The 13,525-nt window shown below is 33.8% G+C and overlaps 1 protein-coding gene across 13 annotated transcripts in view; it reads right to left on the minus strand.

The window, feature by feature from the left end:
* The window catches only part of BCAS3 (BCAS3 microtubule associated cell migration factor), a 794,545-nt gene that overhangs the window by 758,663 nt on the left and 22,357 nt on the right, over positions 1-13,525 (minus strand). For all 13 annotated transcript variants that reach the window (XM_023502118.2, XM_031968505.1, XM_023502116.2 and 10 more), the window contains exon 5: positions 11,125-11,231. In XM_023502118.2, coding sequence (XP_023357886.1) covers positions 11,125-11,231 — 107 coding nt within the window. The remainder of the gene's footprint in view (positions 1-11,124; positions 11,232-13,525) is intronic.

The raw sequence follows: 13,525 nt of genomic DNA on the forward strand, positions 1-13,525 counted from the left end.
TCATACTGAAAGATGTCAAAGGAGGAGATAGTTGCCTCCTGTATTTGTACTTCCTCTTTATGATTTTGCAAATCTATGACTTTTGGGGTGATAGAGCATGCAGATTTAAAAATCCAACTTTTAAAAAAAAGTGAAATGGCAAGAATTCATTGGTAAGAATTCATTAATGGGTCAGGCTAGGTTAAGACTTAAATAATAAAGATAGATACAAAAGATACTATAAAAGATGCTAAGTTCAAGGAGTATATAATCCTTCTCTCATTGAGAAAGTTAGTAAAGGGGGCAGTTAGGTGACATAGTGGATAGAGTACCAGCTCTGAAGTCAGGAGGACCTGAGTTCAAATCTGACCTCAGACATTTAACACTTCCTAGCTATGTGACCCTGGGCAAGTCTTTAATTCCAACTGCCTCAGCGCAAAAAAAAAAAAAAAAAAGAGAAAGTCAGTCAATAAGCATTTATGAAGCACCTAAGAAATGCTTATGTATTTGCTACAAGCTAAGGTGTATTAAAAAAAAAAAAAAAAAAAGTAAAAGGCAGTCCCTACTCACAAGAAGCTCACAGTTCAATATAATAAATGGTAAGAATGGCCTATAAAGTACTCAAGATAACCCTAACTGAATTTGATTGATAAGGAACTAAAGCCAGTTATTGAAAAGGATTGACAGAATACATGCACATCCTCTTTTTACCAAAAGTGAAATATATTGTCTCTACAGTGTAAATACAGAAATACAGACTCTTTATCTTTACTTTGAGAAAATCCTCAGGAAAAGTGTGGGGAGATAACACTGATTAAAAGTAAGGTTAGGAGAGGTTAAAAAAAAATTAGAAATTCTTTAAAATGTCTCCTTTCTTTCTATGTCCAAAACTAATTTTAAAGGTCTTAAAATGAGCATAATTTAAGAGACAGGAATATTTAAATTTTAGCTTTCATTTAGTTTTTGGGAAACCAGCAAATCTCATAGTGCTCTTCTGTTGGATTTAGCCATCCCAAGGCATCAACTAATCCAATGCCTTCAATTTACATTTAAGGAAATAAGTGGCAAGACAAAGAGACCCAGGTCCTCTGATTAAAAACCCCAAACTCTTTTCCAATATACTTGACTTCTTCAGTTTCTCCATCAACCAAAAAAACTACAAGAGATGTTGAATCAATAAGTGAGTTCCCACTTGACTATTACTAGAAAATATTAATTATGATATCCCATGTTTACATAACACTTTTAGAGTTTACCAAGTACTTTCCTAACAATAAATAATAAATATATAAAATAATTACATGTATGTAATATATAACTTTATATTTATGTAAGCTACAATGATATAATGTCTTTGTGGTTTCCAGAGTGCTTTACATGTAATAAGCTAGTTAAGTAGGTAGGGTGAGTATTGATGTCCTCATCTGACAAATGGGAAAACTCAGCAAAGTTTAGGAATTTGTCTAGATACACACTGAGATAATGAACAGTAGCTGGAATAGAAATATCCCACAATCTATATCCCACCTTGCTTTATCTATAATCTAGTATTACTTGCCACAAAAGAAAATCTTAAAATGTTTTATTAGCAAAGTCGGAGGCAGGGGAACATCTGACAATTTTGGAATGGGACAAAACAAAAGTATTTTCTCTGCTTTTTTTTTGACTCATTTACTTTTACCTTAAGTACTTTTCTTTTTTTTGCTAAGATTTTACTTCATTCTATACATTCATCCAAAGGTTTTACCACGTTATTAAGTTTATTTTTTCATTTTCAATATTATTTCTTCTAAAAATACAGATTACATCCAAACATTACTACTATCCATAGACTCCAAACATACTAGAAACCTAGATTTCGGTCCATCATCCACAGCAAACCTTGCTTGCTCAATAATATCACTGGTTTCCTGGATTCACTCATATTACAAACAGAATAACTCTAAAGTCTCATAATGTGAAGGTAATACATGTTTTCTACAACTATGCCAGCAAAGGATAAGACAGGTCTTAGACCAAGATGAACAGGTTTCAAATAAGGGACAGAAACAGACTACATAAAAATCTATGTCCAAGGACTAGTTTAGCTGTATTTGTAAAGATTCATCATCACAATGGCAACGAGGTAATGACCATCAGGCATGAATGAGGTAACAAGGTCTCAATCAGACTGGTGACAGTGTCAGAGCAATGAAGAAGGCATATACAAAAAGTGTTACAAAGATAAAATCAACATGTCTTGACCACAAATTGGAAATGGAGGGCTTAAGATTAAGTGAGGAATAGTATAAATGCATCTTTGTCCATATACTCCATGCCTGTATTATCCTTCTCTAATTAAAGAGACAGCAATTTCAGACCATTTGGAAGTTTAAATATTTTTACTTGACTTCCTCAATGTTGTGATTTCTTTTCTTTTTACTATCCTTTTTCACCTATGTTCTTTCACTTTTCACTTATGTGCTTTCATTGACCCAGAAGCTCAAAATCAAAAATATCCTGAATGGGGACAAACAGCAGAAAGCCAAGTTAAAAGTGAAGGGAGAAAGATGTGAGTGAACAAAAAAAATCTTTATCCAACAAGTAGTGAACTCTAAACCACAATTCTGAGAGCATTAAATAATGATCATCTGAATAACACTAAAATTCAACTTCAACATTTTGTCCTTGAATATAGCTATGAATCTGACTTGGAGTAGGAGGTAGATGACTTGTCTCATAGCAAATTCTCTCCTTTACCTTCCTCAATTAATCATAAAGATTTTAAACTAGAAAAACTGATCAAAGGAGAAAAAAAATCTCAAACAAAATTTGGAGTGGCAGAATAGCACAAATGAATGCATGGTAGATTTGGAATTGGAGGACATGGCTTTGAAAACTGATCATGCTACTTATTTGCTCAAATGGCTATGGGAAAATTCCTTCCTTTCTCAGTTTCCTCATGAATTAAATAAGGGAGCTGGACTAAATGATCTCTAAGGATATTTCCAGCTCTAAATCTAGCTTCATGAGACCCCATTTTCCAAAATGTAATCACATTTTAACTAGACAGGATGAAAAGTGACCTAATTATTTGGGATCAATATATGACAAGTCACTGATAGATAGGATAAACAGATATCCAAAGATAATAATACCAAAGAAAACCCCAGTTTCCTCTCCAAGAATGGATTTTTCATTTGCTTTGTTATTTTTACATTTTTTGTTCATATTAACACAAATAGTTCTGATTCAGAATTGTTCCCCCTTATTATAGGAGATGTTGCATGCAAAATAAGGTACTATCTCTCAGCTTCCTCCAGTGCCTAATAAGGAAACTTATCCAGAAGACTGTTCTTAGATATTAATCTAATCAAATTACTTATTTCACCTGATTTAGAAATAAATTCCTAGAAAACCTGTTGATTAAGGTAATAGATATATTACAAAGATTAAGATTTAAATGCTAATTTTATGTAGAATATTTAGAAAATTTCTGATGTAGGATGTACTAAGGTTACAGAGAAATTAATGCTTCTCTTAAATATGTCCTTGTCTTATAATGCAAACTCAAAAAGCTTTTTAATTTATATTTCTAAAGCCAAAAGGCTTTGTGTAATTGTTTAGCTCAATGAGTTAGTGACACCTAGTGTCAAGCCTGTATACTACATTCAACAATGCCTCAAAACAATTCTTTTCATAGTCATTAATCTTTATTCAATAAACTGAGAAAGCAGAAAATATTTTAATTAATAATAATGATGAATAGAATTAAATTTGTGATTACAATAATTTTTTATTTAAATGCCTAGAATTAAAACTCTTGTCTTAGGCTTTTTAATCATCTTTAAGGAACATTTTAAAAAAATGTGAAACCTCTATTAATAATAATTATCTCAAAGAGACAGCAGTTTCAGACTATTTAGAAGTTTAAATATTTTTACTTGACTTCCTCAATATTGTGATTTCTTTTCTTTTTATTGTTCTTTTTCATCTTTCACTTATGTACTTTCATTGACCCAAAAGCTCAAAACTAAAAATGTCCTGAACAGGAAACAAACGGCAGAAAGCCAAGTTAAAAGGTTAAGTGAGGAAGATGTGAGAGAACAAAAATCTTTTAAAATCTATTAATAATAACTATTATACACAATAACAAATACTCAGACATCAATTATTTTACTTGATTTCTCCTTATTTTGGATATCGTAACAATGCCAAAAACTCCATCAAAATTTAATCCTTAAATACTCTTAGAAAGCATACAAGAACTTTTCCATTAGCACATATGCTTTGCACAGACAATAAGGATAAAAAATAAACAGAACAGAACAAAACAACAGGCAGGACTATCTCTGAGAATTTGTAAAAAGCTTTCAATGACTCCCAAAGTTTTCCCTAAAACTTAACACCAGGAATTCTCCAGTGATGATAAGTGGTTTATCAAATAAAGTATATGACTGTCTCTGAAGGATTACACTGATAGGCTGATAGGCAATGGTACGATTGGTAATGTAATTTAGGTTATCCCTTAAAATCAATATGGCTAAAACCAAACTCTCCTTCCCATCAATACCAATTACTCAACACCTATTAATAAATCCCACACTCTCAGAAAGCAAGGCTTGAAAAAGTACAACAAATTTTTTGCATCGAATCCTCTGTTTCCTTCAGTAAAACAAATTAGCCACCCTTATTATTTCTATTTGCTATCCTATTAGTCACATTCCTCTTTTCTTTTCCTACAGACTTTATTTACCTAATAACTCAACTTAACAAATATTTATAAAGTACCTACTAGATACAAGACATTCTGTTAGGTGCTGGGAATAGAAAAAGTAAACTGTCCTAGTCCTCAAAGAGTTTACATTCTTGTGGGGAAGATACAGCATTTACATATATAAGTACATACAAGTTAATCTGAAAAGGAAAAGAACATTAACAATTGAATGATCGGGAAAAACTTCATACAGAAGATATATCATAAGCTGAGCCTTAAGGGAAGGAGACAAGGATTAAAAGAGACGGAGGTAAAGAGGAAGAGCATCCCATGAATACAGAAGAGCTCATGAGAAAGCTGAAGAGATGAAAGATGGAATGCTGAAATTAGAAAACAGCTAACAGCTCAGTATGCTTAGAAAAGTATATAATAATACAAAGCCTACTACAAAAATTGATTTACAGTCTTAACACTATTTTATTATATTATTTGAGACCACAAATACCTTTTGGTAATATATGTTATCAAAAGGAATACTTAGCATAATAAACATTAATATATAAAAAGAGATAGAGAGAATCAAGGAAAATAATAAAAAGAGGACAAGGTAAAAGGAGAAAATAACTCTCAATCTATCACAGAGCAGCAGTTATTAAAACTATTACTGGTTAAAAAATAAAGAGGTGAAGAGATAGATCAATGCAACAAAAGGGAATCAGAATCAATACAATAAAATAACCCAATATGTGAGAAACCAAAAAATATAAATGACTTAGGAAAGAGCTTCCCATTTGATTAAAAAAAAAATTAAGAAAACTGGAGTACAAGTAATAGAGTTTTTCAGCAATGGCAGGGATGGTAGCCTCTACAAATCAGCTGCTGCTGCTGCCTCTGGAATTCTCAGAATGTAGGCCCTAGCTGAAAACCTGGGAATGTTCTTCTGAGTGAAGAATAATTGCTATGGATTATATCACTCACCCAGAATGATTTCATGCTAAGCTTGACCAGAAAAAACATTCAGAATTTGGAATGTTTTCTGAACATTCACATTCAAAATTTTATAGTTCCTTCATTCCAGAATACTATGATCTTGTGAATAGGTACAATAAGCCTGAACTGATTTAAAATGATGGAGATAGGAAGCATCAGACACTTACTGGAACTCCACCGAGTTCCTATCATGGATGTACAATGACAGACAATCTAGTTATGACATTGTCGCTAGTAATTGGTGGGGCAAGAACTTCTCTTATCTCCACAGAGACTATTTTAACTTTCAAAACAATACATGCCAGGAACCCTACAACACCACAAGTGGTAAATGTGTACTACTCGATAAAGTTTCTTAGGAATTCTAGTGAGATGTGGACATAGGTAATGAAGAGGCCTCAAAGAGTCACAGTATCTACTGCTCCAATTCTCTTCTTATTTTCTAGATTTTTTAAGGACTTATTCAAATAATGTGACTTAAATGTCCACAACCTTTGGTGCAGGGATTCCATTACCTAGCTTACATCCCAAAGAGACAATATGAAGAAGAAAGTCCAAGGGGACAAAAGAACTGGGGAAAAAAATAGACATCAATTAAGAAAAAGCTAAAAAATTGTGGCATTTTAAAATGTTACTTACCATATGGGATGACTCTCTGGATTAGAGAGGAGTAGAAATCCCAGGGGGGAAATACCAATATTTAAAATAGTAAATTAAAAAAAGAAAGAAAGAAACGAGGCAAATTATAAAAATTTAAACACGTTTAAGCAATTTGAAAAGGTTAAATGATGATCACATAACTGTAATCATAGCCAGCTAAACTTTTCAGGGCCCAGGAAACACTCTAAACCATCTTAAATATATAATAATCTGAATTAAAGAAAGAAGTTCATACCAGCTTTGATATCACAGATTCTCCAGGAATGTAAGGATAAGATGATCTATCAATTACTGTTTCTGGGATACTATTCCTTTATCTGTATATATTCACATCAAAATCAATTCAGAAAAGCAAATCAATCAAAATGTAAGCCAAGTAAAAAAAATAATTGAATACCTGTATTCTTACAGTAGTAAGAATGTAGGATGATATGCAAAAACTGATGAAGAACAAACTCTTAAAGCTCATTTTAATCAAGAAATTTAGCCTCCTCCTAAATATATGCCTATCCTCAGACTGCTTCCAAAGACAGGACTCTTGTGTTATGGGCCAGAAGTTGAAACAAGATATTAAGTGGAATTAATGAGACAATGGTTATCAAGTTTAACATGGTGCTTAATAATTCTCTAAGTTCAGTATGATTGATTTAATCTTACAACAAATAATGGTTTCCTAGTGATATAATGATTGGTTTATACTCAATATAGAACATATAAACTGGGAACCTCAGCTAGGTTCATTCAGAGGCAGAGAAGACAAAGGACTGAGGGCGGGAGCTCAAGCTCTCAGAACCAAGGAGAGAGATTCATTTGATCTTTAGTCAGGCTCCTAGTGGCTGGCCTGGCCTCCTGCACTTCTCCACTGAAACCAAGACTCCAGAAGGCCTTTAAGAAAACTAACTGGGCCCCAGGAAAGGAGACAAGATTTTGAAGGAGACAATAAAGGATTTGGACTTTAACCCCTGACTACTTTTGTGGTGATTACTGAACTGAAGAAGGCTGCTCAAAGACCGCAAAAAAACCCCACTGAGAACATGACATTTTCGTGCCTTTTGTTTTAGAACATAGGTGGTCATGATCTCCCTGACTTCTCAAGGAGGTGAGAACCCCAAAAAAGGTGATCATGCCTTCCCTGACTCCTCAAAAAAGGGGTGAAAACACCATAAAAGGAGGTGATCACACCCTCCCTGACGTCTGAGGAAGGGAGATGAAAACACCAAAGGGAAATGGAAAATCAAATCAGATAAGCAGGTTTCTAAAGGGTCTCACTTGAAACAGGTATACATAAATCCATCAACATGGGAGGCATTATGTAACAAACAATATGAATCAACATGAGGAATTATACATGTCCATAAGTTCTAGAAATAGTCCAAAACCAATCTATTGTCCATTACTTCATATGTCTAAGGAATCCAATGATTCCTGCAAGTTTTGAAGTCCTGCAATAGTCTCATCATGTCTCAGAGAATCCAATGATTCCTGCTGGTTTTAAAGTTCTGCAACAATCTTGTACCTCATTTTTTTTTTCACCTGTAGATAGGAGTGTTAATGAAGAGTATGAATGACTACACATACAAAAATCAACTATTAAAAAAAACTAAAAGGTCTGAACAATTTTGAAAGGGGACAATTAAGGACAGCTGGATGAAGCAGAAGACAGAGCACTGGCCCCTGGAATAAGGAGGACCTGAATTCAAATCTGGTCTAAGACACTTAAGGCTTAACCTTAACATTAAGGTGTCACTTAACCACAAGTTATGTAACTTAGCAAGTCACATAAGCCCAATTGCCTCACCAAAAAACAAACAAAAAAAGTGGACAATTAACTCTGAAAATGTCATGGAATCTAAGTTAGAAGGAGTTTCAGACATAACCTGTGGACGGTTCAGCCCACACCATCTTTATGTAGGAATCTCCTGCAATTTTAGGTACCTGCAGGAAAGTGGGAAAAAGCCATTTCCCTTATTAGCAGGGTGAATTGAAATAAGTAATTCAATGGGGATAAGAATAGTTCACATATAAACTTCCTCAGGGCCCTGAAAGTATAAAATGAGTTGAGGGTTTTTTCCATTATGCGCCTTCAACACCATTTTGTGCCACCTCAAACTCAAATCTTGGGCTATAATGAACATGTTTTTGCCTTTCTTTGTACCCCATAATCTTTACCAGAGCACCTGGCAAATGAAAAACATTTGTTTGTTGATTGACTGACCAAATATCCAAACTGCAAGACTATTCCAGGAAAGGTACATGCAAAAATACAGAAAATTTCTTAAGTCATTAATATAAAAATCAAGATTTTTTCATCTATATAAAATAAGTCCATTTTGGAAATCTAACGAAACTCCAATTTCACCCACACTAATTATAGTGATTCTTACAACTGTGAGTGATGACCCAATATGAGGTTTTGTAACTGAACATAGGGGTTGTAAAATTATGATTTATTATCAGTAAATGTGTGATTTGTATACCTAGTATATATGTATGTATGTAAAGGGTCGCATGAAAATTTCTCAGGTGAAAAGGAGTCATGGAAAAAGCTTAAGAAGCCAGACTGGAGAATAAATCAGTTTGAAATGAAAACAAGAGTTAAACATAGGCTACTTGTCACATTTATTTACCTTCCCTGCATACCCTAATAGAGCTAGGATCTTGAACCCAAGACTCTACCACATCACCAGCCCTTCACAGCTATCTCTGAGGAAAATAATCCCTGTAGACAAAGGGTTCACCATTCTTACCACCTGCAATATCAACTGCTAGTTAATACTGAGGAGCTAGTGAGCCCCAGAATTGTAATGTTCTCTTTTGATTCCTTTTCCTTGGGGTCTCTGAAGGCAGTTTTCATTTCAGTTCAGTAATCACCACACGAGTAGCCAGGTGTTAAAGTCCAAATCCTTTATTGTCTCCTTCAAAGTCTTGTCTCCTTTCCTGGGATCTGGTTAGCTTTGTTTAGAGGCCTCTCTCTTTCCTTGGTTCCAAGAGTTTGAGCTCCTGCCACCAGTCCTTTGTGTTCTCTGCTTCTGCCAGCTTCTTGAGGTCCTCTTGAATGTGTCTTGGTTTCTGTGGGGGAGGCAGGAGGACCACCACTATGGTCTCTGTCTTCCAGTTCTGATTCTGGCTGAGTTTATAGAAGCTTATATGCTCTTATCAAAGAAGTGAATGTTGTAGAACTATAGTAAGTACTAAGTACATGTACTGAACTAGAGAACTGTTAAGCACTATGCTAAACAAACAACCATTGTCTCTATCAATTCCATTGACTTAACACCTTATTTCAAGTTCTGGTCTATAACACAAAATGACAGCACTGCCCAGACTATATCAGTCCTGCTCCACCCCAGTCTCTCTGCAATTGTCATCCAGGAAAAACAACATGGTAACTACTTCTGCAGGAGTTAAACTTTCCTTCTCCTCAGGAATGACAACTATGAAAGACCTAGAAAAGAAAGATCTGACCACCAAAGTTCTCACTATTGTCAAATGGTTCAATATCAGAAACAGAAAGAATTTTGTCAGTGAAAACAACATTAAGAAAATGCACTAACATTTGCTTGTCCCCAGTACCCTAAGGGTTAAGGGTCCTTCCCATATAATATGCAGTTGAAATTTCTTTCAGGTTTTTCCCCCATCATAATGTAATCTCCTCAAGAAGGCAATGTATTTGCTTTTCGATTTGTATACAGTCCTTAGCATGGTGCATTGCACATAGTAAAACATTAATAAATGTTTATTCATTATTATGTTATTAAATGTAAAGTTAAATTAAAACTTTGAATAAAAGTTTCTTAAAAGCTTTAAGGAAAGTCTAGTCTGCTCATGAGCCAGTCCTACACTCTGCAACAAAAATTACAGAAGGAAATTAAATCAATATGTAATATGTTTGAGGTCAAATTGTGTGCTCAAGAATTTCCTAATTAACCTGCATCAATTTCTAGGGTGATATACTGCAAAATTCTCAAAAGGCCTGCCAAAGTGCCAGCCTAAAATAATTTATATGGCAACTGTATACACAAAGATGTTGACCTACAAAGGGCATCCAGAATGGAGACAGTTCATCTCTGTTTTATGACTATTTGGCAATTAATAAAAAGTTTAGTTCCTCTTCATGAAATCTTGTTTAGGGAACCAGAATTTAAATTTACACTGCCTCAAATCACAACAATGAATATAAGAGGAGACCAGTTCTTGCCATATCTCCTATCTTCCCTGGCAGTACAAATGATCTGTTTCCTGCCTACATATCAAATCTTTATGCTATACTCATAAATGACTAACCTTCCCCAAAGCCCACTGGGGCCTAACTGTAACTTAATAAAAACAAAAGAAATATCCCAAAAAAGTGATAATAAAATATCCTGCCAATAATAAAGTCCAATTTTTCAGAGTAAACCATATCATGGGTACTCTGTAACTAAGAAATAATAAAGCTGACAGAAGTTACCTCAAAAGTAAAATCCAGAGAAATGCCTTTTTAAAACTAAACGAAGCAACTATATAACCTTTATTAAAACACACACACACACACACACACACACACACACACACACACACACATACCTTATGTCACCTATCCCCAATAATACCTAAACAAATCTTTGATGGTACAATGGTAACATAAAATCTTTATTGTAAGTTCTAAAACAAACTCCATCACCTTCCTTTATATCTGACTCAAAGATATATCTAGTATATGCATATACCAAAAAGGATCAATTTCAAAACAGCAAGGACAGGTTTAAGAAATCAATTTCCTGAAAAGTGTTAAGATCAAACAAACTTGATATACTCACAGGTATGCTCCAAATTTGCATTCCATCACTGTATCCAATCATTACAAGCAAAGGTGGTTCATTTCCAGTGCCATGTATTTCATGAAATTCCATATTCCTTGTTGTATCTACAATGGAATTAAAATATTTAGGTGGAAAATTAAAGTAAAAAAAACTCAACTGAGAACAAAAATTTTGATGATAATAATTCTGATTATTGTTATTGTCAGATGATAAATCTGATAAAAATTCTGAAAATAAACATTACAAGAAAGCTAAAATTTTAAATCTGATTATCTTCCAAAACAGAATGATAAATATAAATTTTTCATATATTGATAGCTGTCAAGTTTAATGAGACCTAAAAAAAAAGCAAAAAATCCAAAGCACAAAAACAGGGGCAAAACCAAGTGCAATAACCAAAAAAAAATCCTGTTCTCTAAATATGTTGAAAAATCTAACAAAAATGTCAAAAAATTTTCATTTTGTAATTTTCACAACTTGTAGATTTTATGGAATTTTTTTTAGCAAATATTGGCAATAAAATGTTAAGATGTATATATATATATATATAATTCAATGCATGTATATGAATCTTGATATACTCCTGGAAAACTAAACATATATAGTCAAAAAAGAGAGCACATGAACTTATGGAAATCAATGTGTTTGCATCACCTACTAGACAAAATATGCAGTAAATAATACAAAAAGCAATTAACATGCTCCTTGAAGTCTAAAAGAAGATAATTATTTGGTTGGGAAGATAAAGAACTTACAAAATTTCATTTCGTTCATGAAACCCACATTAAGACTTCCTTGCTGAAAGTGACCTCTTCTCCTCCAAAGTTCAATGGCAATTCTATACCCTTCTTTCCTGCACTCATCACAGCCTACACTGCATTACTCCCATTAAGCATATATGACTTATATCCCCTAAAAGAATGAAAGTTTCTTGACAGCAAAAAACATATCTAGACCATCCCCTCATAGTGTCTCTCATATAGTAAGAACATGATAAATGTTAAAATGTTAAGCAAAATGAAAAAATAATCACAAGATTTTTAAAATGACCAAAAAAAAAAAGCAAATGCTACCAGAATTCAAAGGACAAAAAAAGATCATTGTGGGATGTGGTGATCATGAAAGAATTAGGATCTTAATTGAGGCTAAAAGGATGAGTAAAATTTTTTGATAGAGAAGAACATTGCAGTTGTTAGGGGGATGGATGACAATTCTAAGGGAGACAATCTAGGAAGCAAAGGACAAAGATAAGAACTATTTTTATATAAAATTCCAAGGAAGATTTAAAAGAAATATTAAGAGTTATTTTCAAATTTTCTTTGAATGGAAGAAAACCATCCTGCTTTACTGTCATCATAAAAAAGTACTACACTAAGGTAGAAATCTCCAAAATAAGATGAGGGGAATTTTTTCAAGTAAAAGTTTAAGGATGGTACTATGTTCTGGTCATGTCAAATCAGTTCTGAATTCAGGTCTTGGAGCCATGTTTTAGGAAGTTTGTAAATAAAAAGTGGAGCACCCAAAAGAAGGCTACCAGAAGAGAGACCACAAGATCATACCAAATAATTATCAGTTGAAAATTAGCTTTTGATCGTGGAGTGTGTTTAATTCACAGCTTTTAACAACCAGAAGAAAAGAAAATTTAGTGGGAAAACTATAAGTATCTTTAAGTCCTTTGGGGGCTGTAGTAGGGAAGAGATAGTATTGTTTTGTTCAAGAGGGTTGAAGTAGAAGCACTGAGAGAAGTTACAAGGAGGAAAACTTAAGTTTCATATGAGGAGAAACTTCTTAATAATTGGAACACCTCAAAAGTGGAATGGGCTTCTTTGTAGTGGCCAGAAACTGGAAACTGAGTGGATGCCCATCAACGGCTGAATAAATTGTGGTATATGAATATTATGGAATATTATTGCTCTGTAAAAAATGACCAGCAGGATGATTTCAGAGCGGCCTGGGGTGACTTACATGAACTGATGCTGAGTGAAATGAGCAGGACCAGGAGATCATTGTCTACTTCAACAATACTATATGATGATCAATTCTGATGGACTTGGCCCTCTTCAACAATGAGATGAACCAAATAAGTTCCAATGGAGCAGTAATGAATTGAACCAGCTACACCCAGGGCAAGAACTCTGTGAGATGACTAAGAATCATTACATTGAATTCCCAATCCCTCTATTTTTGTCCGCCTGCATTTTTTATTTCCTTCACAGGCTAATTATACACTATTTCAAAGCCCAATTCTTTTTGTACAGCAAAATAACTGTATGGACATGTATACATATATTTATTTGACTTGTACTTTAATATGTATTGGTTAACCTGCCATCTGGGGGAGGGGGTGGGGGAAGGAGGGGAAAAGTTGGAACAAAAGGTTTTACAACTGTCAATGCTA

The sequence above is a fragment of the Sarcophilus harrisii genome, chromosome 4, assembly GCF_902635505.1.
Source record: "Sarcophilus harrisii chromosome 4, mSarHar1.11, whole genome shotgun sequence".
Classification (NCBI taxonomy): domain Eukaryota; kingdom Metazoa; phylum Chordata; class Mammalia; order Dasyuromorphia; family Dasyuridae; genus Sarcophilus; species Sarcophilus harrisii.